The following is a 27852-nucleotide window of genomic DNA, read 5'->3' on the forward strand; positions in this document are numbered from 1 at the left end:
ACTGTCCAGGCTGCCTGTGTATGGCTTCATGAGCCATGGCATCAAGGTGTAGGCTGGGTCCCCCAGGATAACGACAGGCATTTCAACATCCCCAACTGTTATTTTCTGGTCTGGGAAGTAAGTCCCTTGCTGCAGCCGTTTAAACAGAGCAGTGCTTTTGAAGACGCGAGCGTCATGAACCCTTCCTGGCCATCCCACGTGGATGTTGGTGAAACGTCCCTTGTGATCCACCAGTGCTTGCAGCACCATTGAAAAGTACCCCTTGCGGTTTATGTACTGGGTGCCCTGGTGCTCCGGTGCCAAGATAGGGATATGGGTTCCATCTATCGCCCCCCCACAGTTAGGGAATCCCATTGCAGCAAAGCCATCCACTATGACCTGCATGTTTCCCAGAGTCACAACCTTTCGTAGCAGCAGCTTAATGATTGCTTTGGCTACTTGCAGCACAGCAGCCCCCACAGTAGATTTTCCCACTCCAAATTGATTCCCGACTGACCAGTAGCTGTCTGGCGTTGCAAGCTTCCAGAGGGCTATTGCCAGTCGCTTCTCCACTGTGAGGGCTGCTCTTATCCTGGTATTATGGCGTTTCAGGGCAGGGAAAAGCAAATCACAAAGTTCAAAGAAAGTGCTCTTACGCATGCGAAAGTTCCGCAGCCACTGCAAATCATCCCACACCTGCAAAACTATGCAGTCCCACCAGTCTGTGCTTGTTTCCCGGGCCCAAAATCAGCGATCAATGGGTAGAACCTCCCCCATTACCATCAAGAGCTCCAAAGCGCGGGGGCCCGCGGTTAGGGAGAAATCAGTGTCCAGGTCCTCATCACTCTCGTCGCCGCGCTGCCGTAGCTGCCGTAGCTGCCTCCTCCTCTCCTGCGTTTGCAGTTCATGGTTCAGCATAGACAGCACGAGAATGCGTGAGGTGTTTACAACGTCCACGATTGCGCTACTGAGCTGAGCAGGGTCCATGCTTGCTGTGCTATGGCGTTTGCTCAGTTCACCCAGTAAAAAAGGCGCGAAATGGCTGTCTGCTGCTTTCAGGAAGGGAGGGGTGAGGCTGTACCCAGAACCACCCGCGACAATGATTTTTGCCCCATCAGGCACTGGGGTAGTAACCCAGAATTCCAAGGGTCAGGGAAGACTGCGGGAACTATGGGATAGCTACCCACAGTGCAACGCTCCAGAAATCGATGGTAGCCTAGGACCATGGACGCACACCGCCGAATTAATGTGCCCTAGTGTGGATGCATAAAATCGACTTTATAATATCGGTATTATAAAACCGGTTTTAGTTAATTCAAAATTATGCTGTAGTGTAGACATACCCTTAGACTTCTAGGGAGCCTCTTGCCCTCTGGCAATGGGGCATTCTTAGGGTCCTAGTAGTGCTCTCAGTTAGTTGATTTTTAGACTGTTAGGAACGAATTGTATTATTAAGAGTCTAACAAGGCAACCTACCGCATGGGATGGGTGCTCTTTTTTTGTAATTAGCACAAATCTTGGTAAAAAATAAATAAATAAATAAATAAATAGTACCCCAAATGACTTTTAGCTCAATGTTTTTTAACTAAATAGATTTCATATTTATAGTGTCCTTTTAACATAGGACTTTAAACACCAATTTGACTATTTGTAGCCGAATTGTTTACAATCATATGATACTAAAAAAAAAAAATTATAATTTTTTTCAGTTGGAACTATAAAAATCATTGGGGATGTTCTTGAATACTTTAACATGTTCACGAGTCATATGGTGTGTTGTAGTCTTGATAAACCAGAAAAAATCCACGTGTAATAAAACTCGTTCTAAAATGGGGCAAATTAAAACACAGTTATAGTGAGTTTTACATAACTCAAGAGGAGCTTAAGTGGACAAAGGCCTTCAATAAGAATGATTTTCCACTCTAGATACTATTGGGGAAGCATGGGAACATCTTGTAGGTAATTTGTCAAGACATTTTTGTAGTATTTTACCATTGTGGATGAACAAAAACATGGTGCAAAAAATGTACTCTAAAAAGAGTGAAAATTTTCTAACTGCTGTGCCTAAAATGCAATAAATAACAGTGACCATAGGTAATTCAAATAAGGCAAGATCTTTAATAGCTTTGTAGGTTAACTACACTGATAAAACACCAAAGTGGGTCCTGTGCTTCGTGGGATATTGACATATCTGAGCAAAGATTTTATGATGATGAACCATAGTTACATTCAGTTAAACTTAGGCCCTGACATGGTAAAAAGTACTACTTTTTCCAGCCTTAAAAATGTAGCCCATAACTGAGGCTTAAAGTTGGACAGAATTCTAAGGTGAAAAAGAGGGCTGGATACAGCCTTGAGTTAATCTGCTAGCCTCTGGAGGACTGGGTTCTAATCTTAGGTCAGAAATAAATGATCTTGGTAGCCTCAGCTTAATCCCTAGTGGACACTTGTCCATGTAAAAAAAAAACCCACAGAGTTTGGCATGGTTCTGCTTAATAGGCAGTTTCTTCTCAGCTGAGACCCAATCCTGGAATATTATGGGTTTGGCCAGTCAAGATAGAACTACTTTGGCAGAGATGTATGAATAAGCTTGCATGACGCCTGCCTTTACTCTGTCTGACTCTAACCAAAGCTATCAGTCTCTCATTTTCATGAGAATTAAATTTCACACAAAAATTTAAACAAAGTCTGAAGTCTGCAAATCTTTAATCAGTTGCTGAGAGCCATGATCTGTTTTGCCTAGTGTGTGAGGGAACTCTCCTGTGATAGCCTCATAGAATGTAAGCCATTCAACTCTCTCCATACCCACAGTGGCTCGCTCCCCTCAGCGCTGTTGTGCACTGTTTGGAAAGAAAGACAACAGCCTGCTCTGTGTTCATACTCAGGCAATTAACTACTACTCTCTGTCTTCCTTGAGGGGCCAAAGTATTTTGATACTTCTCTAGGGGTGCCAGCCTGCTACAGCCCAAATTAGTCTGCAGACCTAATTCCACTAGGCTTACATAAAACAGTGTTTTATTGGAATTGTACAGAAATAGAGAATTATAAATAGGCTTGGAAAGATTAGCTTTTTATCGGTAAATGTTTATAAACGTCAATTTCAACATACACGCACAAACTGATGGAAAAGTATTTCCCTCCGTAATAATCCAAATTTACAGATAGCCAAAGAAAGAAAAATGCTGCTTGAAAACTTATTAGCGTTAGATTTAAGGCTATTTACTGTGTATATTTTGACATGTGATGTGACAATTTGTGTTTTAATGGTTATAAAGCTTTAACTTTTTGAGACTCATTGTCAGTCATCATTAAATAATTATTGTCTGACCCCAAATATTTTTTTGCAACTGTGAAAACTGTAATTGGTAAATATAGAAAAAGGCTTAAAAATAAATATTCATATAAAACAATCAAATCCTGCCAAGCCTAATTATAAAATATAAGTTAAAAATAATGTAGCCTAGGTGAGTACTATGAAAATTCTTGCTAGTCTGTGACTAAACTTAGTTATTGGTAGATGATAATTTACCTTTCATGGCAGAAAAGTGTATTTTCTTATTTTCAGCTTAAAGCTTTCTTTCTGCCACCTCAGTAATATAACACACAGAGTTAGTGTTTCTGAACCGTTACTGGTTGGTAATCCCTTGTTTGAACTCAAACGTTTTCACAAGCACATTACATTTACTGTAGAAATACAAGTCAAAAATGTCTCCTTTATAACAATGATAATGTTGTATAATTTATTTGTGTGTGTTTTGAGAGGTTGACAGAGAATACTTGATCTTGAAGGGTAAGGGTCTGCAGGGAGTGAGAGAGCAAGATTTTCTTTCCTTTAGATTGTGGTAAAATTTTCAGTGCTTTGCCACTCACCTGATTGTCTTCTATGACCCTCTGGGGGTTGTGGGCCACTGGTTGGAATCTCTCCAAGTGTGATGGAAGAACCCTCCTCCAATCAGATTTAATTCTTGAAGACCAAGATTCCCCTCTGACTTATGCTAATTTAAGTCAAGACAGCAAAGAGTCCTGTGGCACCTTATAGACTAACAGACATATTGGAGCATGAACTTTTGTGGGTTAATACCCACTTCGTTCTAGTCAGTTGCGTTACACCAGTGTAAATGAGAGAAGACTCAAACTGTGAATGTCAACTTTTGATTAGAATTTTAGTATTGCATCATCCTTTGGTCCAGATTTATCTTAAATATTTATTAGGTACCTGTAAGATCTCATTTCCAAGGGATTCTTTCAGGTACAGATTTCTCCTAATCATCATTCAACATAGTTGAGGCCTACATTGATATTACCTGTATGTGTCCTAGTAGCAATGGGAACTGGTAGAGTTTTAGACCTTTCTTAGCACTCGCTTTGTATAGGTGTAAATGATTAGAAAAGACCGTGGTGAATCAGGCCCATTGAGTAGATAGGAGCTATCCAGTCCTCCTAGAGCAAGGGTGGGCAAACTTTTTGGCCTGAGGGCCACATCGGGGTTGCACAACTGTATGGAGGGCCGGGTAGGGAAGGTTGTGCCTCCCCAAACAGCCTGGCCATCTCCCACTTCCCACCCCCTGACTGCCCCCTCAGAACTCCCAACTGATCCAACCCCCTCTGCTCCTTGTCCCCTGACCACCTCCTCCTGGGACCACCACCCCCTATCCAACCCCTCTGCTCCCTGTCCCCATCCCTATTCACACCCTCGCCCCCTGACAGCCCCCCCTGGAACTCCCAACCCTATCCAACCACCCTCTGCTCCTCGTCCCCTGATCACCCCCTCCCGGGACTCCTCGCCCCTAACTGCACCCCCGGGATACCACCCCCTTATCCATTCCCCCCCACTTCCTGTCCCATGACTGCCCTCCTGACCCCTATCCACATTTCCGCCCCGTGACAGGCCCCCAGGACTCCCACTCCCAATCTTCCCTGTTCCCCATCCCCTGACCGCCCCCCTAGAACCTCCACCCCATCCAACCACCCCCCCTCCTTGACTGCCCCTCAAGACCCCCTGCTCTAACTCCCTCACTCGCCGCCCCCTTACCAGCAGCAGGAGCTCACATCCGCGTCACCTGGCCAGAGCCAGCTACGCTCCCCACGCTGCCCAGCGGGAGCGGCAGGCCAGAGCGCGGCCCATGCAGCGGCATGGCTGCGAGGAAGGAGGGACAGTGGGGGAGGGGCCGGGAGCTCAGGGGCCAGGCAGGACGGTCCTGCGGGCCGGATGTAGCCCACGGGCCATAGTTTGCCCGCGTCTGTCCTACAGTCTTGAAAGACCTTCCCTTTAACACAGAAAATGGAACCTGAGGTCATGTAACCCATCCCAAATTCACCAATATGTCATTCGTTCAGATACAGTACCCAAATTAAGTTGCAGAAAAGGGCATGCTTCAAAGATCCTCTAATGTCCACCAAGCCAGTGTGCAAACACTTGACACTACAGAGTAGGTAGTGGGATATAGAATGGACATAAATAACCACATTATCAGGCACATAAGTGGTATTTTAGTGAAAGCTAATGTAGTGTTGTTTTTCAACTGACCAAGCATCCACATTTGGATTTTTTTTTAAGTGAGATCCAGTTCCTTACCTGCAGCATACTACATCTGAACCGCTAGTAATGACTACGGTACAGAATTTCCCATCCGCACAAACCAATTCAACACATATTTGAAAGAATCAGTGTCCACATGCTATATGTGAGTCAAACTATTTAATCCAAACCCTGCAATCTGTAGTGTATGTACCTTGCAATGAGCTAAAAAGTTTAAAAATCATCAATCACTTTGAGATGTTAAATATATCTGTAATTACACAGAATAACACCTTGAGCAAATAGGGAAGTTTAATATGTAAGTCCTGCTCAAACATAAAGGCTTTTCAGGAGTCCTTTTGCATCCAGGTTCTAATAGTCTTAGACAAAACTGGAGACCAGTGGCAAACATACAGGTTCAATATGTATAAAGACACAATTCTTGTTAATCAGTTCTGAGGTAATCAGGTAGGTCAGAGAGTTGGAGGAAGGGTGGTAGATTTTATCTAAATTTGATGATGACCTCTTCAGAGATAATGTAGAACTAAAGATAAAAGAGGTAATATTTCAGTCATTTCAATTTTTTCTATAGAATATATGGATTGAGACATTGCACATTGATCTTTATTATTTGATGCCACAGTATACATGTATTTCTGTAGATACGTGTGATTTGTACCATGTCCAAATTTGTGTCTGATAACTTTCTCATCTGATTAACAGTTACAGTGTGTTGGCCTGCGGGTTAGTGGTCAATAAATTGAAGTTGATTGGGATAAGAAACTGAGGCCCCAGTTCAGGAAGATTCTTTAAGCACATGAGTAGTTGAGACTTCTCACACACTTAAACTTAGGCATATGCTTGTGTAACTTGCTGAATCAGGACATTAAACTGGCTGGTTATCCAGTTGTACACACCTCAGTCGGGTGAAAACAACATGCAAAGGACCATACTCATCTATTGCTATTACGAGTTTACAAGTCTCTGAATGAACCAGCTCAAACCTTTAAACCTCTTTTCAGCTTTGACCACAGAGCTAATGTGAACACATACTGGAGAAAAGGGTTTTTTTGTGAATGAGACACAGGAAGTATGCATTTATTTAAAGAGTAATAAATAAATTTTGAAATGACTAAGATAACTCAGCATGAATGTTGAATAGTGATTATGAACCATAATTAGGATCTGCTCATACTGAACTTTCATCCGAGAAGCATAAGCAGAAGAAAAAAATCGAAGGGGAACTTGTTTCACCTGAGAAAGCATTAAATCAGCACATTCACAAAGAGTAGCAAATCTTTGTGTAATATTTTTTGTGTTTAAACTGAAATGTTGTATAACTGTTTTGGAGCTCACAAAAAAAGAAAATAAAATATAAACACACTGTATGGCAGTAGATAAGCTCAGGCCAGAAAATAGTTCGCATTAACCTTCCCTGTAATTTCACTACTTTTCTCATGTATCAGAGGGGTAGCCGTGTTAGTCTGGATCTGTAAAAGCAGCAAAGAATCCTGTGGCACCTTATAGACTAACAGACGTTTTGGAGCATGAGCTTTCGTGGGTGAATACCCACTTCCTCAGATGCATGTAGTGGAAATTCCCAGGGGCAGGTATATATATGCTAGCAAGCAAGCTAGAGATAACGAGGTCAGTTCAATCAGGGAGGATGAGGCCCTGTTCTAGCAGCTGAGGTGTGAAAACCAATCCTGTCAGGATTGAACAAAGACTGTGAATGGCTTGCCAACTACAGAACCAGTTTCTCCTCTCTTGGTTTTCACACCTCAGCTGCTAGAACAGGGCCTCATCCTCCCTGATTGAACTGACCTCGTTATCTCTAGCTTGCTTGCTAGCATATATATACCTGCCCCTGGAAATTTCCACTACATGCATCTGAGGAAGTGGGTATTCACCCACGAAAGCTCATGCTCCAAAACGTCTGTTAGTCTATAAGGTGCCACAGGATTCTTTGCTGCTTTTACTTTTCTCATGGCACCCACACAAGACCTTAGAGAGTAGTTCTACTTTAAAATAGACTACACTGGTCCAGGCACATGCTAACCTTACAGCAGGAGAGCCTCAAGGCATCTTGGAATTTTTTCCATTAAGAATATTGCAAACTCCTACCTTTTTATGCTGTAATGGAGCTAATCTTTTCCAACGTCTGTTACTTCTGTATGTTCTACTCATAACAGAATTTCATCTGCTTTAGTTCTTCATCTGTTATAAGAAAAAAATATTAAAGCAGCTACTTACAAAACTTTTAATAAATCTTTTAGACTAACACATATTTGCTTATGTATTAAAATTTTAAATTAGGAACATATTGAACTTATGTGTTCAGCTAGATTTCTTGTTAGCATCAGGTTTGGTAAACATGTTTACATATTTAAATATGCTGCTTCGTTTATAACTATCCTTTGTAGTAAATGATAGAAAGATTTGGGATTATTATAGTGTTTGGCCAAATTCTCCTGTCAGTTGTATACCCATGCTAGACCAAAAACCCTAAAGCTATCCCAAAAAGGAAAATGCTAGTCATGTGACGAATGTTATTTCTGAGCTCTGTGTTCTCTAACTACCATTCTTTTTGGAAGCATATATTTTTATTTTAAGAAACTAAACATTTTCAGATAAACAAAATGATCATTTTTAACCTTGAGAGTACCATTCTGAATACTGTTTTCAACATAGAAATAGTACTTTGATCCATGATAAATGTTAGAGACAAATTTACAACATACTTTGTTTAGAGGTTATAGCCTTGCCAATGATGGAGTTAGCAAAATGGGGAGCGGGGAAATAGCTTGACCTTAAAACAGAAGAAGAGCCTGAGTGGTGACATATTCTGCTGATTAAATGCTAGCAGCATGGGATATGTTTATATAAGCGCAAAGAAATAATGCAGATCTAACTTTGAAGAGAAACTGAACTACTGATATAAAGACTTATTTCTTTTACAGAGTTGTAAATAACCTGACATAAAACCCAAGCACTTAACTGTTTGATGGAGTACTGTGAAACTAGAAAGAATAACTGCAGTGTATTTAAGTTCCTGTTTAGTAAAATTATTAACTCCTTTATACCGATTAAAATATGACATTTATATAAATGATATATAAATAGTAATAGTCTCCATATTCACTATGTAAAAGTGAAGGTCCAGTGTGTTTATAATGGACATGTTCAGGTTTGGAACAGCACTCACATAAGAGTCTGAAAATGGCAAGTGGTGCCATTTTAGATCCATTAGCTTTTTAGCCTGAGCTTCTCCTAAGAGAGTTGCATCTGAACAGGGAATAAATTGTGGCAGAAGAACACAGTCAAGTAAAAGAGAACGTTTTGATGCTTCATTTCACATGGAGTGAAATTTTGTCGAGAAAGATAAGATACATTTCTTCTTCGAGTGCTTTCCCTGTGGGTGCTCCACTCGAGGTGACAGTGTGTCCCGGCGCCATTGATCGGAGATCTTCGGTACCAGTGCCTCGTCGGGACGCACGTACTCAGCTGCTGTCTCGCGGTCTCGTTAGAGTCTGACTGAGAAGGAACTGAGGGGGGCGTGGCCCCCTCAGTTTCTTCTCAACTGTCCTCGGCTGAAGATGGGACTTGGGGCAGTGCTCATCCTCTTCCCTGGTCTCTGAAGGAAACAATTACAAAGAACATAGAAATAGTTAGTAACATTCCAGTTGTTTTCCTTCCTTTAGAATAGTTACTTAGTGTAAAAAACAAAACAAAAAAAAACAACCTTTTTTCCTCAAGTTAGTCTCCCGCTGAAACACTCTCCCCTGGCATTCCCAGAGCAATAATGCCAGGCGCTTCAGGATTCAAGAAGTGTTCTTCCGGTCAAGACTGTATGCTAAGGTCCGATGGACATTCACGTTGTGTGAAGTGCCTTAGCGAGACTCACATCCCTGCTAAATGTGTCCATTGTACGAGCCTCAAAATCAGGGCTCATTGTGACAGGGACCTGAGGCTGAAAATGCTTCTGATGCAGAAATCCCTGAAGCTGCCTCTGGAGACAGTCAATGACAAGCCTTCTCCCTCACGCTCCCCAGCCAGGTCCAAACCAATTGAGAGCACGGCTTCACCCTTTCAGGTGAAGAGGTAGGAAGCCCAACCGTCTCCGAGCAGAGACTTTCACAAGGGTAAAGGGTCTCCGGTGAGATCTATTACCTTCAGTGTTGACAGCACTGAAGGCAGGCACCTCCAACTGTCCCAGCACCTCACCACGGAGCGAGCGCAGAGGCAGAGACCTGACTTCCCATGCTGGGAAGGTCTCCCTGGCAGCAGTCCCCTCAGCACCGAAAATAGACATAGTGCCGACAAGAACGTTGGCACCGAGCCTGCCTGCCGCTCCGATAGCAGCAGCGGACCTCCCGCAGGGCGCCTACAAGCAACTCGCAGCACCTGGAAAAGCCAAACAGAAGTCCGGGCCCGCTTCTGAGCACAGATCGCGCTCAGCGGAATCACAGCCCAGGGAGCAGCAACAACAGTTCCTAAGTCAGGACGACTTCTCAGTGGCACCTGAGCCTAACTCTCCGCTCCTGGACACACAGTGCTCACTCTCTGACCAGCCGCTGTCCCCACCTGTGCTGGCTACCTTTACTGACAGCAAGCCTGATATGCAGCAGCAGGCGGAGTTCTCCCCACCTGCCTCTCCTCCTCCACTGGAACCTTTTGCACCTCAGTCCATGGCGCACAACCACCAGCCTCAGTTTCCCTACTTCACTCCCCCCGCCCCCGTGGGCGGCACCTAACTTTTCTTATCCTATTATGACTTGGCCTCAGTGGTATCCTTGGCCAACTCCTACTGCCACCCACCCTCGTGCTTCTTCCACCAGACCACAAGCTTCTTCTGCACCTCTGTCTCCAGCTCCATCTACTTCTAGAGCGCCTGAACCCCCCTCTGAAGAGGTGGGCCATGGACCATACCCTGATTCACCGACTCCTAACTTTCCATCAGCTCCAGACCGAGCCCTCATGCCTCCGCCTCCACAGAACGTGGACGACTTTAAACAATTCCAAGAACTTTTCAAGAGGGTGGCACTCAGTTAAGACATCCCTTTAGAGGAGGTCCAGGAGACACAATACAGACTCCTCAAAATCCTACAACCTTCTCTACCCTCAAAGATCGTGCTTCCCATAAATGAAGCACTCCTAGAACCAGCTGATGCCAGACCCCATCCTCTATCTTAGCAACTTGCACAAAGGCTGAATGTAAATATTATGTTCCTGCTAAGGACGTAGACTTCTTATTCTCTCATCCACAACCAAATTCTCTTGTAGTGGATGCAGCGACACACAGGGTGAAACAGCCGCATTACTGGCCCACCCTGCAAGACAAGGACCTCAAACGCTTTGATCTCTTGGGATGCAAGGTTTATATCTCCTCCAATCTGCAATTCAGAATTGCAAACTATTCCACCCTACTTGCAAGCTACAACTTTGATAACTACAATAAACTCTTTGATTTTTACCTCGCATATCCCAGAGGACAGGAGAGCAGACTTTAAGCCAGTCCTCATCGAGGGCCAGTTTGTCTCCAGAACAGCCCTACAAGCATCTCTAGACATGGCAGACACAGCATCCCGCACTACCGCAACTGCACTGGTTATGCACAGATCTTCCTGGCTCTCTGCATCTGTATCCCCAAAGACCTGCTGACTAAAGTGGAGGATCTCTCCTTTGATGAAGGTAAACTCTTACCCAAGAAAACTGACGAAGTCCTTCACAGAATGAAAGATTGTAGAGCAACCCTCCGCACCCTGGGCATTTACCCATCCCTTTCCAGGAGACAACGGTTTCAACCTTATCAGAGGCCTCGCACACAACAGTGTCACCAGCCTCAGCCCAGACCATACGATATACCCGCTTGACCTTCTAGGCACAGACAAAACGAAGCACAAGCAGCTACTTCCCACCCATTGGGGAACAAACAGCAATTTTGAAGTGTTGATTGGGGGTCTGCATGACCACCCCTTAACTCCACCGCCTATTTGCCAATTTGGCCACCGCCTCCAGGTTTTCCACCATGCCTGGCAGCAGATTACACAGGACCGTTGGGTCCTGGAAATAGTTCAGTCCGGTTACTCCATCCCTTTTATATCCTATCCTCCTACTCTTCCCTGTCCCTCTTCAAGGACCCCTCTCTTGAGCACCTACTTCGCATAGAAATGGCTCATCTTCTACAGCTAGGTGCAGTGGAACCTGTGCCGACACAACATTGAGCAAAACTGTTCTACTCCCACTACTTTCTGACCTAGAAAAAGACTGGGGGATGGAGGCCTATACTAGACCTATGCCAACTGAACAAATTCATAAGGGTACAGAAGTTCAAGATGGTCACACTGGGCACAATAATACCTGCGCTGGAACAAGGGGACTGGTTAATAGCCCTCGACCTACAGGATGCCTATTTCCACATATCCATTCATCCAGCCCACAAACACTTCCTACGATTCACACTCTGACACAACTATTTTCAATACAAGTTACTCCCTTTCGGACTCTCCACAGCACCAAGAGTATTCTCCAAGACCCTAGCCGTAGTTGTGGCCCACCTCCGCAGACATGGGATCACACTCTTCCCCTACCTAGACGATTGCCTCATCAAAGGCAGCTTATACGACGAGACGCTACAAGCTACCCATTTCGCCATCTCCCTCTTCCACAGGTTAGGCCTGCAAATAAACATCCAAAAATCCACCCTGACACCTACACAGCAAATTGAATTCACTGGAGCTCACCTGGACTCAATTCAAACCAGAGCCTCACTCTCACACAACAGATTCCTCACTATCACACATCTCAGACGTACGTTCTCTGTTCATCCCAGGATACAGGCAAGAATTTGCCTACAACTCCTTGGCCACATGGCAGCCACCACTTTCGTGGTCAGATACGCCAGGCTGCACATGAGGTATCTTCAGGATTGGCTCAACTCCAACTGCAAACCCAGCAGGCACAGCTTCTGCATGCTGCTAACTCGTCCAGTGAACGTACTAGCTTCCCTACAATGGTGGACAAGACCAGAGAACCTCTGCATGGGCGTTCCCTTCCAGCAACGATCCCAATGCTCATGCTCACCACAGATGCTTCTTTGATTGGTTGGGGACCGCACCTGGGGGGACACACAGCACAAGGCCGCTGATCTGCACCAGAGACGCGTCTACATATAAATCTCCTAGAGCTCAGAGCAGTGAGACAAGCCTGCCTTCACTTTCTTCCCCTCATAAAGAACAAATCTGTCCAGGTCCTAACGGACAATATAGCATGTATGTTTTACATCAGCAAACCCGGGGAGCGCAATCGCAAATCCCTATGGATGGAGGCCATCTGGTTGTGGAATTGGTGCATACAACACCACATACAAATTACTGCTTTATACCTACCTGGCTGTCACAACAGTACTGCTAACGCACTCAGCAGACACTTCTCCACAGAACACAAATGGGAATTGCACCCCATTATACTACAACAGCTCTTCTCCCACTGGGGCACACTGTCAATAGACCTTTTTGCCACAACCCAGAATCGCAAATGCCACCTATTCTGCTCCAGAGTGGGATTTGGGACTGCATCCCTAGGAGATGGGTTCCTTATCCCGTCAAACAACTCTCTTATGTACGCCTTTCCACCAATCCCTCTGATACCCAGGATTCTACACAAGATCAGAGACAACAAGGCCCAGGGGGCACAGGATGCACACGCTCAGGCAGACTCTAACAAGACCTCGAGGCAGCAGCTGAGCGCATGCATCCCGACCAGGCACTGCTACTGAAGATCTCCGATCAACGGCGCTGGGACTCACCGTCACCTGGAGTGGAGCACCCACAGGGGGACACATCTCGAAGAACCTCAGTTACTGCAAGGTGAGTAACTTTCTCTTCTGGAGAGTTAGTTCCATCTCACAAGAATAAGTAGTGTATTTTATACGGAATATCTATGGAATATGCTGTAACATCAGCATGTTTTTCTCCCATCAAGCTAAAAAAAGCTGTACCCTCAGTTTAAAAGTTGGGTGTAAAAGCTTTCCAAACCACTGCTTAGACTTCTACATTAGACCATTCTTTTATGTTCCATCCCTTCTCATTTTCTTATGTTACAGTAATTCTGTCAAACTTTTCATCTGCTCAATGAGGGTTATAAAAGAAGGAGCCAAGTTTGAAGTTCCTAGCCATTTTTTAGTTACGCCAGTACAAAATTCAATCAGAATACGTAAGGAAGGGGGATATTGTCTTCACACACACAATTCAAAAAGGGAAACCAAGTTTCCTCAAACATTCTTAAATAAATTATCTTGGGACTAAAATAAGCATAAAAGATTTCAGTCCAAAAGGAGTTTGCTTGGGGAAAGTTATGAGCAGCTGAAAAGGTTACAAGAAAAGGGGAGTTAGAATGAAAACTGGAACAGAACCTCAACTATGGGATTTGCTGCAGGAAACGCCCAAGTACACAAACACATTTTGCAATATCTTGAGCATATTCTCCCAGCTTGTTTAAGATGTATAAATGTAGCCATTTCTTCAACAACCCTCTCAAATCAAACAGAAGTAATAACAAGTACACTTTCATGTTTTAGGTTAATCCATTATCACAGCCCCCTGTGCATTATACAGTATCCAAGTGGCATTGGTCTGATTGCATCTCCGAAGACCAGCTCTGTTAAAATACTTGAACACTGTATTTTAGGGACCTGGAATAATGGATTATCATTGTAGATATTACACACCAATGGGATTTTGTGTATGTGACATAATAGATGGGAAGTATTATTTATCTCACAGTGAGGATACCCTGTCCTCTCATACTAAAGATACCCCTCTAGGGGTGGGGACCCCAATTATTAGGAAGAGACAGGCAATAGTAATGGGGGATTCTGTTGTTAGAAATATAGATAGATTTGTGATGACCAAAAACCGCATAATGAATTGTCTGCCAGGCGTGAAGGTTGTAGACCTCTAGATAAACTTATGTGTAGCGCTGGAGAGGAGCCAGTAGTCATGGTACATGTAGGTACCAATGACATAGGGAAAGGCAGGAAAGAGGTTCTGGAAGCCACATTTAGGCTGCTAGGTAAGAGATTAAGGTCCAGGACCTCTGTGGTAGCGTTCTCTGAAATGCTTCCAGTTCCACGTGCAGAGCCAGTTAGGCAGAACTGCAGGGTCTCAATGCGTGGATGAGACGAGGATGTTGGGAGGAGGGGTTTAGGTGTATTAGGAACTGGGGAACCTTTGGGGAAAGAAGACTGTACAGGAAGCATGGGCTCTATGCACACCAAAACAGAACCAGATTACTGGCATGTAAAATTAAGAAGGTTGTAGAGAAGTTTTTAAACTAGGGGCTGGGGGAAAGCCAACACAAGTGCGGAGGAGCACATGATGTTCATATGAGACATCCCTTAGGGGAGGATTTATTAAAGGGGATACTATATATCCTAGTAAAGAGGAAAAAATAGACGTTGATAAAGTACAGCTAGGTACTGAGGAGAATCAGTCAAATGAAAAAGAGTCCCATCACATGAAGGCAGAGAACTAAATATTGACAAATTTTATAAGTATCTGTATACAAATGCTGGAAGTCTAAATACTAAGATGGGTGGACTTGAGTGCTTGGTATTAAATGAGGATATTCATATGATAGGCATCACAGAAACTTGGCAGAATGATGATAATCAATGAGACAGTAATACCAGGATACCAAATATATAGGAATTACAGGCTAAATTGTGCTGGTAGGGGAGTGGGGTTATATGTGAACGAAAGCATAGAGTCAAATATAGTAAAAATCTTAAATGAATCAAATTACCCTAGAATCACTGTGGATAGAAATTCCTGGCTTGAATAATAGGAGTATAGCAGTAGGATTATACTACCGACCACCTGGCCAGAATAGTAATGGTGATTGTGAAATACTCAGGGAAATGAGAGAGGCTGCGAAAACAGAAAACCCAATAATAATGGGAAATTTCAACTATCCTATTATTGACTGAGTACATGTCACCTTAGGATGGAATGCAGAGATAAAATTTCTAGACACCATTAATGACTACTTTTGAATCATCTAGTGCTGGAACTCACGAGGAGAGAAGCAATTTTTTATTTAATCCTAAATTGAGCACAGGATCTAGTCCAAGAGGTGACTGTAGCTGAACCATAGCGACCATATTGTAATTGAATTTAACATCCTTGTAGCGGAGAAAATGTGGCATTTAACTTCAAAAAGGGGAAATATACAAAAATGAGGAAGCCAGCTAAATGGAAATTAAAAGGAACAGTCACAAGAATGAAATGCCTGCAAGCTGCATTGAAACTATTTTAAAGCACCATAATAGGGGCATATCTCAAATCAATAAAAAAAAAATAGAACAATAAGAGGACCAAAAAAATGCCACCTGGCTAAACAGCAGAGTAAAGGAGGCAGTAAAAGGCAAAAAGGCATTCTTTAAAAATTGGAAGTCAAATCCTACTGAGGAAAATAGAAAGGAGGATAAACTCTGGCAAGTCAAGTGTAAAAGTATAATTAGGCAGGCCAAAAAAGAATTTGAAGAGCAACTTGCTACAGATGCAAAAGCTAACAGCAACAGTTTTTTAAGTAATCGGAAACAGGAACCCTGCCAAACAGTCGAGGTCACTGGACAATCAAGGTGCAAAAAGAACACTGAAGGAAGATAAGGCGAATGCAGAGAAGCTAAATGAATTATTTGCGTCAGTCTTCACTGCAGAAGATGTGAGGGAGATTCCCACATCTGAGCCATTCTTTTTAGGTGACAAATTTGAAGAACTGTCCCAGATAGAGGAATAGAGGAAGTTTTGGAACAAATGGATAAATTAAACAGTAATAAGTCACCAGGACCAGATGGTATTCACCCAAGAGTTCTGGAGACTAACTGTGGTATGTAACCTACCACTTAAATCAGCCTGTGTACCAAATGACTGGAGGATAGCTAACGTAATGCCAATTTTTAAAAAGAGCTCCAGAGGCAATCCTGTCAATTACAGGCTGGTAAGTTTACTTCAGTCCAGGCAAATTGGTCCAAACTGTAGTAAAGGACAGAATTATTAGACACATAGAGGAACAGAGTATGTTGGGGAAGAGTCAGTGTGGTTTTTTGTAAAGGGAAATCATGCTTCACCTGTCTTTTAGATTTCTCTGAGCATGTCAACAAGCATTTGGATAAGGGAGATCCAGGTGATATGATGTACTTGGGCTTTCAGAAAGCTTTTGACAAGGTCCCACACCTCAGGCTCTTAAACAAAGTAAACTGTCATAGGATAAGGGGGAAGGTCCTCTCATAGATCATAACTTTAGAAGACAAGAAACAATGGGTAGGAATAAATGTTCAGTTTTCACAATAGAGAGGTAAATAGTAGGGTTCCTCAAGGATCTGTATTGGCACCTGTGCTGTTTCAACATATTCATAAATCATCTGGAAAATTGGGTGAACAGTGGGGTGGCAAAGTTCTGTAGATAATACTAAATTATTCAAGATAATTAAGTCCAAAGTTGATGCAAAGAGTTACAAAGGGATCTCACAAAAGTGGGTGATTGGACAACAAAATGGCAGGGGAAATTCAATGTTGATAAGTGCAAATTAGTGCACATTGGAAAACATAATCCTAAGTATCCATGCAAAATGATGGAATCTAAATTAACTGTTACCAATCAAGAAAGAGATCTTGGAGTCAACATGGATAGTTCTCTGAAAACATCTGCTTCGTGTGCAGCTACATTCAAAACAGCTAACAGAATGTTAGGAACCATTATGAAATAATAAGACAGAAAATGTCATAATGCCACTATATAATTCCATGGTACACCCACACCTGTAATACTGTGCAAAGTTCTAGTCACCCCATCTCAATAAAGATATAATAGAGTTGGAAAAGGTATAGAGAAGGGGAACAGAAATTATTAGGGGGATGAAACAGCTTCCACATGAGAGAATAAAAAGACTTGGACTGTTCATTGGAGAGAAAAAATGCCTTGGGGGGGAGATATGATACCAGTCTATAAAATCATGAATGGAGTGGAGAAAGAGAATGGGGAAGTGTAATGTACCCCTTCTTATAACACAAGAACCAGGGGTCACCCAAATTAATAAGCAGCAGGTTTAAAACAAACACAGGGAAGTACTACTTCACACAACACACAATCAACCCATGGAATTTGTATAACTGGGTTCAAAAAATAATTAGGTAAGTTCTTGGAGCATAGATCCATCGATGGCTATTAGCCAAGGTGGTCAGGAACACAACCCCATGCTCTGGTTATCACTATACCTTTGGCTTTCTGAAGCTAGGACTTGGCGACAGGGAATGTATCACTTGATAATTGCACCGTTCTGTTCATACCCTCTGAAGCACCTGGAACTGGCCACTGCCGGAAGACAAAATAGTGTACTAGATGGACCATTGGTCTGAGCCAGTATGACCATTCTTATGTTCTTATGAGTTCCTGTGATAGATAGGGACACAACTTGACTAAGTAAAGTCAAATGCTTCTGGGAGTTCGTTCCTTTGACTAGTCTTTAAAGCTCATTTGCTCTCTGACTATGAAGGAGGACAGCATATTGTCAGGTTTCTACCACATTGTTTTTAACATAAAGCATAGTGACCAATTTTTTTAACAGAACAACAAATAATTCAACATGAGTGAATATTTTTTAATTAATATTCAAATGTTTTGGAACAGTGACAATTTATTTTTTTAGGTTTTGTAGAGCTCCAAACATACAGACCATGCTCAGCAAATAATAATAAATGGTGAGATTTGTACACTGAGGATGACTTGCAGAAGATGATGGTTTTATTGAGAACTTGACTTGTTTGAATCTGTTCAATACTTTCTTCTTCCAAATTTTGTTTTGCCTTTGTGTACACATTAAAAGTTGCCACTGCCTCTGATCAGACAATTAATTATCCTCTTTGAAAGATAATTCTAGTGTTTTTGTCATGGATATGGGCAAGAATAAATGGCATGAATGATACCTTTCCAAAACTGAAAATGTCTGCATAAAACACAGAAACCAAACCTAAATCTACCACAAGGAGTAAGCTAAATATTCCTTTAAAAATCAGCACTTCTACTCTACAGTAATCCTAGATTCAGCTTCTACTGTATACAAGGAGCAGAAAAGAGTGTGATTGAGGCTGCATTGTCCTTTTGTTACTTGTAATAAAAATTTTTACAGTACTTAGTGTGTGAGCTTGGAGATACTAAAAACCAATCTGTGATCTTAACTGAAGTTAAGCTTCTTTAAATCTGTTTAAAAGTTTCTGGCAAAATTTTAAATTCAATTAGTCATCGTTGTCGTTCTCTCTCTTTTTTTTTCCCTCCTCCAACTCTAGACATACGTAAAATGTGTGCAATTACCATTTGGAAATAAGAATTTTGGATTGTCACCAAAGATCCTTGTTGTTAGGTTAAAAAATGTAAATCCTCTCAAAACAATTGATTAAGTCGCTGTACTTTAAGATGTTAATTTCATAGTATGCATTGATATTTAAAACCTGCAGATGGTATTGTAGACTTTATCTAGTATATAAATCATTATCTTGAACTCAAAGTTGGCTAATGTGAAGTCTTTGTTTTCCCAGTATTTACATACATTCATTCTGCAGATTTGTAGCTTTGACTGCAAAGTTTTAGTTTGTTTAATGAGAAATATATTTGTCAGTCATGGAATATTTATGCCTCTTAGCCACTTAATTGTAATTGTATGACTATTAAGATTAGAGGATCCTTTTCACATTTTTGTTATAAAATTAAAATACCACTTCAAGAGATTTGTCTTCTACTTTGAGATATAACTGCTAGTCTACACACTCAAAAGAGCTGAATCCCATTTGTTATGAAGCTGTCAGAATACTGCTTTGACATGCATTCCTCTGGGTCCAATTTCATAGATATATGCATATTAGTAATTTTCTTTTGTGTAATCAAAAAGAATATAGAGACTGATTAAATCAAACATTATGTGATTGGGCAGTTGGCCAAAATAGAGAGCCCCATCTTATTATAGCTTCTCTGTGTAAGGTTCCCCATAGATCCATACATGGATATGTTCCTGCCCATTCAAACAAGTAGGTCAACTGCCCCTTCAGGACTGTGTCTCACTTCCCCACGCTCCTCCAAGGGCTCTTTGTGGGCTCCAAATCCATACAGAAAAGGAGAGTAGCTTTGGGCTACTTATGCACCATTCCCATCCCCAGCTCTGGGGAAAATCCATTCAGGGGCTATTGGAGCCTTATAGTTTTAACTTCTGAGCAGAGCTCTTTCTGCACAGGGGACTTTCCTTTAAGAGACAGAGTGTGCCAAGAGTTGGGAAGGGAAGCCCTGTTCGCACTCCTGTCTCGACCGAGATCTAAGACAGAGCTGCAGAGTCCAGGAAGTGGTGTGGATGACCTTACCCTGCACCAATACCCCAGATCTTTGGGCCAAACCACTGCCAGCTCTATGAAGGGGAAAACCCTGTCTCTCAGCAGAACAATTAGGAGGAAATGTTGTGAAGGCAACCTTGTGTTTTCTTTGCAGCCATTCCATCCCACAGGGAGGGGGCAAGTACAATTTTTTTTTCCAATTCCTTGATTTGATTATCCTTCCTTAATATTTAGAATGCTGTGTAAATGAACTGTTGGATTCAGAGTAAAAGGAAGGAAACAAAATCCCAGAGGCACACTATTTTATAAAGATCAGGTGTATCTTGTGGCCACTTGATTCTTGCTGTCAATGAACTGGTTTGGTGTCAGTAGACCTCCTTGCATTTCTTTCTCATCACAATATTTGGAAATGCCTCTTGTTTAACTAGATAGTTCTTGGTGTAACGCTGAATTTCAGACACTGCACTGTTTCATAGTAATCTACTGCATATGTTAATTTTCTCTTTACCCTCTTGGGTCATATTTAACATAAAATCAGGATAAAATAACAAGGCTGGCATTAAAGATAGGTGGCATAGGCTGCCATCTAGAGGCATCAGAATTGAGGAATTGTGCTCTCCCAAAAGGTCAGCTTCACAAACACCAGTTCAGGATCAGGATGGCTCTTCACTGTTACACGGTGCTTGCAAAGTGCAGCCAAGGCCCAGGAAGTGCTGAATTCACCTGTAAGGAGGGATGGATGGACTGGGTTACTAGAGACACTGGATGCTGTTGGGACAGGAAGCTGAAAGGTCAGTTGGTGGGATAGTGAAGGACAGGCACAAGTAGGCACCTCCCAAAGGCCTTTCTAACTGCCAAACTTATACATGACCCCTTCTTCCAATGAAAAACATAAACACAGCCTCCTAGGTACCAAATTCCCCCACAAACACTAGTGACAAGTATCCTCAATTTGACCCTCGTCTAGCTGCCAGACCTCTTGCATCCCCAGCTTCTGGTGACAATAGCAAGAAAAGTGTCGCTTTCCTTTTAAAGGTTTTCCATTTTAAAAAGTGTGGTCACCCTACACAGCCTACTCAACAGGAAAGGAAATAGGAAGAGGTCATCACATCAGCCTTCTGCCTAGAACTCTCAGGGAGCTCTGACAACAGTTTGCTCTTGTTTTAATATATGCAAATTAAATGCTAAAAGTAGTGTAAGAGATTGGGAAGGTTGCAAATTCAGGCAGAGACCAAACATGTCAGTTTTCAAAAATGTCAGTCTTCAAAGTGAATGTTTCAGAAAGCTAAGAATAAGTGACAAAAAGGAAAAATGGAGACAATTTTTCACCTTTATGTATGTAGCAGTCAAAACTGGTGCACCTGCTGTAATACCAAAGATTTGATATAGATGTTAATTAAAATATCACACATGGACCTGTAAAGAATATTATGATAATACGTATACATAAGAAATAACTAATATATTTTGTGCCATTTTTAAGTTGTGTTCTCAGTAAGTTCTACATTTCAGCTAATATGGCAATGTTATCTTCAACTCTACAAGACAGAATATAGCTCCTAATTTTAACAACATTTAACTTTTGAGTGGACTGTGCCATTGGCCCCAGTTCAGCATACCATTTAAATATCTTCTTAAAGTTAAGGGCATGAGTAAGTCCATTCCTACACAGAAAAACACTTAAATATGTGCTTAATGTCAAGCATGAGAGTCCCATACTGGGGCCTTTAGCTTTATTATGTAGCTGAGAACTCCTCACTATAGTGCATTGAGCTTCATATTATGAGTGTCAGCTGTGTTATTTTACTTGTAGACAAACAAAAATGCAGTATAAAAACCTTTAAATAGTTACTTTAGCACTGTATTTTCCAGATACCTGTTTTCTCTTCCTTGGTAGCTGCATACATTGAGTGTGGTTCAGCCAATGTATGTAAGCATTAGTTGCCCATCTCTTTACCAGGTTCTTTTCCTAATTGTTTATGTATTGGGCCAAAATACAGCTTGAGGTAAGCAGCTGCATCTCCCACGGCAGTTCTCTGAGACAAGTCCTGCAGTGAAGTAAGCAGCAGAACTTTATGATTTTTTTTATTTCAACAAAAAATTGCAAAATATTATTTTTACCAATTCTAATAAGTGCTGTAAATGACACACTGGCTTAAGTTGGTCAGAAAATAAGCATAAAAGTCATGTACCTTTTACTGACTTGATATTTAGGCCTCAGTTCAGGAAAGTATTTAAGCAGATGCTTAACTTCAGGTATGTGCTTAAATCCTTTGCTGAATAGAAATGGCCTAAATTGGGGATTTTAGTAAATGTGACAAACAAGTGTATGCTCAGCAAGCTGGAGGAAGAGTGTCAGGAAAAGCCAGTTACAGGAGAATTACCGGTTCAGACAGACAATGAAAAAATAAGCACTTTTCTTCACTGAATTGTGGGAAGAGGGAATTCTAGCTCAGGTTACAGCCTCTTATTACATCACTACTCTGATCCTACAAATCTTGCCAGGATCCCTCAGCAAAGAGGCAAGTGAGGATCTGATATTACTATTTTTAAAAAGAGAGAAAAATTAACTTTAATGTTGAGACTCTACTTAACCATCATAAAGGAGAGTAAAAGGGAAGGTTTTGATTTGTTTTCTTTACTGTTCACTATTATAAATCAGATGCTGAATTTTATTTACTCCATTCACTGAACGAAGAAGCTGTACTTTTGTTGTAATTCTCTTGTTGCTTTCTTCAGAGTATATACTCCCAGTTGTATCAGTTTTATCAGCCATGTTAGATACAATGAACTAAAATCATTAAATTGATTCCATATGTGATAAATGCCAGACTTAAAATAATCAGTGCCTCTAGTATATTAGCTCACTGCGTTTATTTGTGATGCCTACATAGTAACCCAGCCTTAAAACTGAAAAGAAAAAGATTTTTAAATATTAATTCTATGACTGCAGTAGCTATATGTGGCGCTACTTGGGGACGAGGTTGCTAACTATCCGTACATTCTTTGAATAGCTAGTTAGAATTGGTAGTGTAGGATGAGAAATGAAGTACCCTGGAAATCACTTTTCCTGCCCGTTTGTCATGTACAATAGCCATTAACAGGAAGCCAAAGAGTTCTGTCATCCTTGAGTCAGAATTGGATCAGCTGCAGTTATTCCGGCCTCTGGTGGAATTTTTAAATAAATTACTCCTATAGCAGTAGAATTTAAAAGAGAAGAATACGGAATTACATTAAAAATATTGAAATAGCTAGGGTTGAAAACAGTAATTGTACATTCAAAAATGGTGGTCATTTGGTTACAGAATTTGTAGCTGATAATTAAATATAGATTCATCCTGGTGCTTTATTGATAATGTAGATAATATTTTTCTCAAAAGAGCAGTGTCTGAATGCATGCTAAATTGTCACATATTTGGGTTGTTTTTTTTTAAATTCCTCCTGGATTTAAGAGAATTAAGACATTCCTATCAGTATTCTCTGAAGGGTTTTCAATGTCTTTTTGGCTATTGAACTAAAAAATGTGAACTATTACTTTGTTGATCTTGTTCTTAAACCAAACTGCATTATCAACTGAGAATGTGTTCTTAACGTATTGTTAAAAGTGCTTTGAAAACTTGTAAATCCCTGTAATTTATGTTCCTGTGGTCTCCACTGCTTCTTTCTGTCCTTCTGGTTTTAATTTGAATGCAGTCCTGTCTGGGTGTGTACCTGTAAAATTGTGTTTTTCCAAGTACAATTTACAGTCATGACCTTAAGTTTTACAGTGTTCCTAACCTTATAGGAGCTTCCTCCTATACTGAAAAGCCAACTTTGGGTCAAGCAGCTCTTTCATATTATAATTGTCTAATCAAGGTTACTCGGAACAGATCTGATTTTGACATTTTTTAGTTTATCATCAAGACTTTGTAGGACTAGTGAGTAAATTAGGAGGGGTCCCCTGCAAGATACCATTAATGGCATTGCTTTATTTCTTCAGATGTACACAGTTGTAAACCTAGCCTGCTTCATGACAACAGTTCCATTTATCTAAACAATTCTCCTTTTAGAGTCAATGGCACTGATAGAAACTGAGATAAGAAATACAGATGGGAGGATCTTTCTGAGTCTATACTTGCTGAAACTCATTGCTGTGCAATTTACAATCACCTTTTCTTTTCAGTGCCTGGGTGAATGTGTAGCAGACATCTATGATGAAACATAGTCTTTTATAATTGCTAAAGAGAATTATTGTAAAGGATGAATGTGCATCATAAGGGTTATTTCATTACTGGTGATCTCTTTATTATTTTTCTAAAATCATGCTTATATTTTAAAAGTGTGTTTGTAAATTATTGTCTTTTTGCAGTATTTCTTTGTCTCTTACCGCACCATTAAATGATGTATAGTAATCTTCAAATAACTCTGTTTTTATTTGCTTAAGGTTTTTTTTATTATGCAAGAAAAGGATGCTTTATAATCAAATATTTCTTACATTCTTGTAACTGCTATGGGTATAATACTAGTATTGCAGAAATTATTTTGATTAAATCCTCTGAGCTTTTCTTTTAGCATTCATTAAACATTTTTTTCTCAGCCATGTTCTTTTAGTTACTATAGTTTCCAAATTCCTGTCAGTTAATGTAAGAGGAAGAGCAGATAGCACAAGTGTTCTAATGTTGTGTTACTCTTGTATTTTCAGGTAATTGTACAATCTGGCCGTCACCCCACAGTGCTGCAAAAACTATGCCAGTTGCCTTTCCAGTATTTCAGTGATCCTCGCCTAATCAAAGTGCTCTTCCCTACGCTAATAGCTGCTTGTTACAATAACCCTCAGAACAAGGTCATTCTGGAGCAGGAGATGAGTTGTGTTTTACTTGCCACATTCATTCAGGTAGATATTCTAGTGACATGCAATTACACACAATCTGACTACAATACTTTGGTCTTTTCTGTGCATATCAAATTAATTCACTTTAGATAGTACAAATAAATAACATTTAAGCACTTTAAAACATCTTCCAATTATTTTTCAAACCACCGATTATTTCTGTATTTGAGGCTTCTTGTAATACTAAAAGGTTTCTAAGTAGTTGGGTTCTCACTGTCACATGTGGGACTCTATTTTCATTAAAGTGATTGGACACGGTGAAATTTGCACTAGTTGCAGCTATTACTAGACAATTTTTAAAATATCGCTTTTTGAGGAAGATATTTTATTGTACACATTTGTTTTCTGTAATGCATCTAGTTACAGACAGATACACAACTACATGCTGTGTACAACAGATTTGCAGAGAGAATTTAGCCATCATTTGTGCATGTGTGTGTATATATATATATACACACATAACACATGCACACACAAGTAAAAATACCAGAATATATTTTATGGTCCTGATCTTGCAATCTTTACATGGGTAAGTAAACCACTGAGTTAATTGAGACTGCTCTCATGAACAAGGGTTTTCAGGATTGTACTCTCTTTTTGTAAACTGATGTTCTGTGATTTATTCATCAGCTTATGAAAAACATATATATGAAAAAGTTTTATTAACTATTTTCAAATTAAAAAGTACATCCAGTTTAACTAAATATTCTGATTTTTTTTATTTAAAACGTATTTTGATGTTGATTGAACAGATTGAATTCTGTAGCAGTCAAGTGAAAGTTATAATTGTTGATAAAGCAATATTGTTCGTAGTTGATGATGTATGACCAATTGAATGAAGAAAATTAAGTTGCTGGGGGTTTTTTCAAAAGCTTTCCAAATTTTCCAATTCTAGACTGGATATATTTTGGGGAAAGGACATGAAAGCTAAATAATTATTTAAAAGTCTTCAGATGACATCACGCTTTTCACTGTAACTTTCTATTTTCATCATTTTGAATACTCAAAATTTTAACATAATTGTTACAAAGAATACTAGAATTTAACACTGAAAAAATTGTTCCTCTTGTAACCAACTCATTTTTGTATGCATATAAAAATATAATTCATTTTTTATTTTGATTTATTTTTCAAAAGTATAAACATATGTTTATGTGAAATCTCTAGTTGCCTTTGATATAACTTAAGAAAAACAAGTTCAACATCACATGCAAACAGCAGTTTCCTCAACCAGAAAGGGAGGGGGTAAAAATTACTCCAGACACTAATCTGATCCTTATAATTGAAGTTATTTACCTAGTTTTTCTCACTGTAAGAGTGAAACAGGCATTGATGATGGTCTCTGATCAAAAAGCCACAGCATAAATAAAATTACAAAGGTTAGCTTTACTTTATGAAATATTAATCAGGTGCTGTTTGTCCTGATTTGCAGTTCATGGGAACATTTGAAGTCAAATGCCAATGGCAAATTGATTTCTTACAGGTTTTTAGAAAATGTTTTGACATCAAAATTAAAAATCTAATGGCAGATCCTCAGCTAGTACAAATTGTCACAGCTCTATTGACTTCAGTGGAGCTATGACAGTTTACACCAGAGAATCTGGCCCGAAATGTTTAAAGCACATAATAAGTACTGTAAGAGTCAAGGACTTTTGAGATATCAATAAGGAAATAACAGATTTACATTTATATTTATATGTTAACTTACTATCATCAGGAGACAGACTCTGCAGTCTTTATTCAGTTAAATCTACCATTTGCTTTAATTGGAGTTTTATCTGAGTTTAGACTTCAGGATCTGCCTACCTCATTAGAGAACGGGATCCTTTGTGCTAGGAAATGCAAAAAGAAATTCTTCTGGTTATTTGAATATTTGGCAAATATATTGGATATATACAAATATATATCATAAAAAATATGTCATTAAAATATAGTTGTGGTTTAGAAATGTGTACAAGGCTAACTCAGAAGAGGAAAATGATTCAATCGGACTTTACAGCTATACATTTAATATCACCCCAGAAACAGAATTCTTTCCACACACTACATCATCCTAGTTATTTTTGTTGTTTCTGGATGCAATGCTTTTAAATAGATCAAAATATTATTTAACAGAATATATGTGATTTCATAAATCATTGCTCTTAGAGAATATATCAGCATGAACCAAAAATATCAGCTATGTTTGACAGATACTTAAATGAAGGGCCTGATCCTGAAAGCCCTTACTACTGACTTGAGTAATCCTACTGGCTACTTATGGGCATGAGTCTGCTTCCATTGAAATCAATGGCAAAATTCAGACTTCACTGGGATCGAGCCCTGCATAAGCAAAATACTACAAACAGGGCACATGGTATGCAGGATTGGGCACCTAGATTTTATGATGAACTATTGCTATTGTGCAGTCAGTTACTGTACGATCTAGAGTAAGTTACATCTGTGACAAAACTCCCATTGATTTCTATGAGATCAGGATCAGACTCTTGCTGTAGGTAGAGATAATAAACATTAGTAATATGTGAGTGACAACTGAAGAAATCCTTAAGTATATATTATACAACGTGGAAAATATGAATCTGAGAAGACTTCTGTTTTAAAGAAATGCAGCGGTAGCTAGAGTTTTATTAAAGTTAAAAATCATATAATGATAAGAAGTGGTTCTAATTTCATAAGAAGGTGTTCTGCATGCACAAAATAAAGGCATTTTTCTGGGAAGTGTTATTAAAATCAACTGCATATAATATGATTAAATGTTAACAGTATTTTGTTATTTCTTTATAACAAACAGATATGTTTATTCATTCACAGGTTTCATTAGAAGGATTTTATTTTCTTGTAACTGTGAAAAATTAAATCTCATCTCATTTTTACTTCTTCATATCGTAGATCTGAAAACTAAATAACATTTGTTTTATTTTATAGGATTTCACACAGAATTCAGGCCAAACAGATAACCAGTCTTCTCAACAAAGGGGTATGTCTCCAGTGAAATTTACCAACTTAGCGATTACGTAACAAAAATGTGGAAGATCTTGCATTTACTGTGATTAGCTCATGGTATCTGCCCTCACAATAAAAAAAGTGCAGTAAACAACAAAATGACA

At 40.2% G+C, this 27852-nt stretch overlaps 1 protein-coding gene across 3 annotated transcripts in view; it reads left to right on the forward strand.

Moving 5' to 3' along the window:
• Positions 1-27852, forward strand: part of SCAPER (S-phase cyclin A associated protein in the ER) — a 357501-nt gene that overhangs the window by 327555 nt on the left and 2094 nt on the right. For all 3 annotated transcript variants that reach the window (XM_050966969.1, XM_050966967.1, XM_050966968.1), the window contains 2 exons: positions 24557-24748; positions 27671-27722. In XM_050966969.1, coding sequence (XP_050822926.1) covers positions 24557-24748; positions 27671-27722 — 244 coding nt within the window. The remainder of the gene's footprint in view (positions 1-24556; positions 24749-27670; positions 27723-27852) is intronic.

Source organism: Gopherus flavomarginatus, chromosome 9 (genome assembly GCF_025201925.1).
Source record: "Gopherus flavomarginatus isolate rGopFla2 chromosome 9, rGopFla2.mat.asm, whole genome shotgun sequence".
NCBI classification, from domain to species: Eukaryota; Metazoa; Chordata; order Testudines; family Testudinidae; genus Gopherus; species Gopherus flavomarginatus.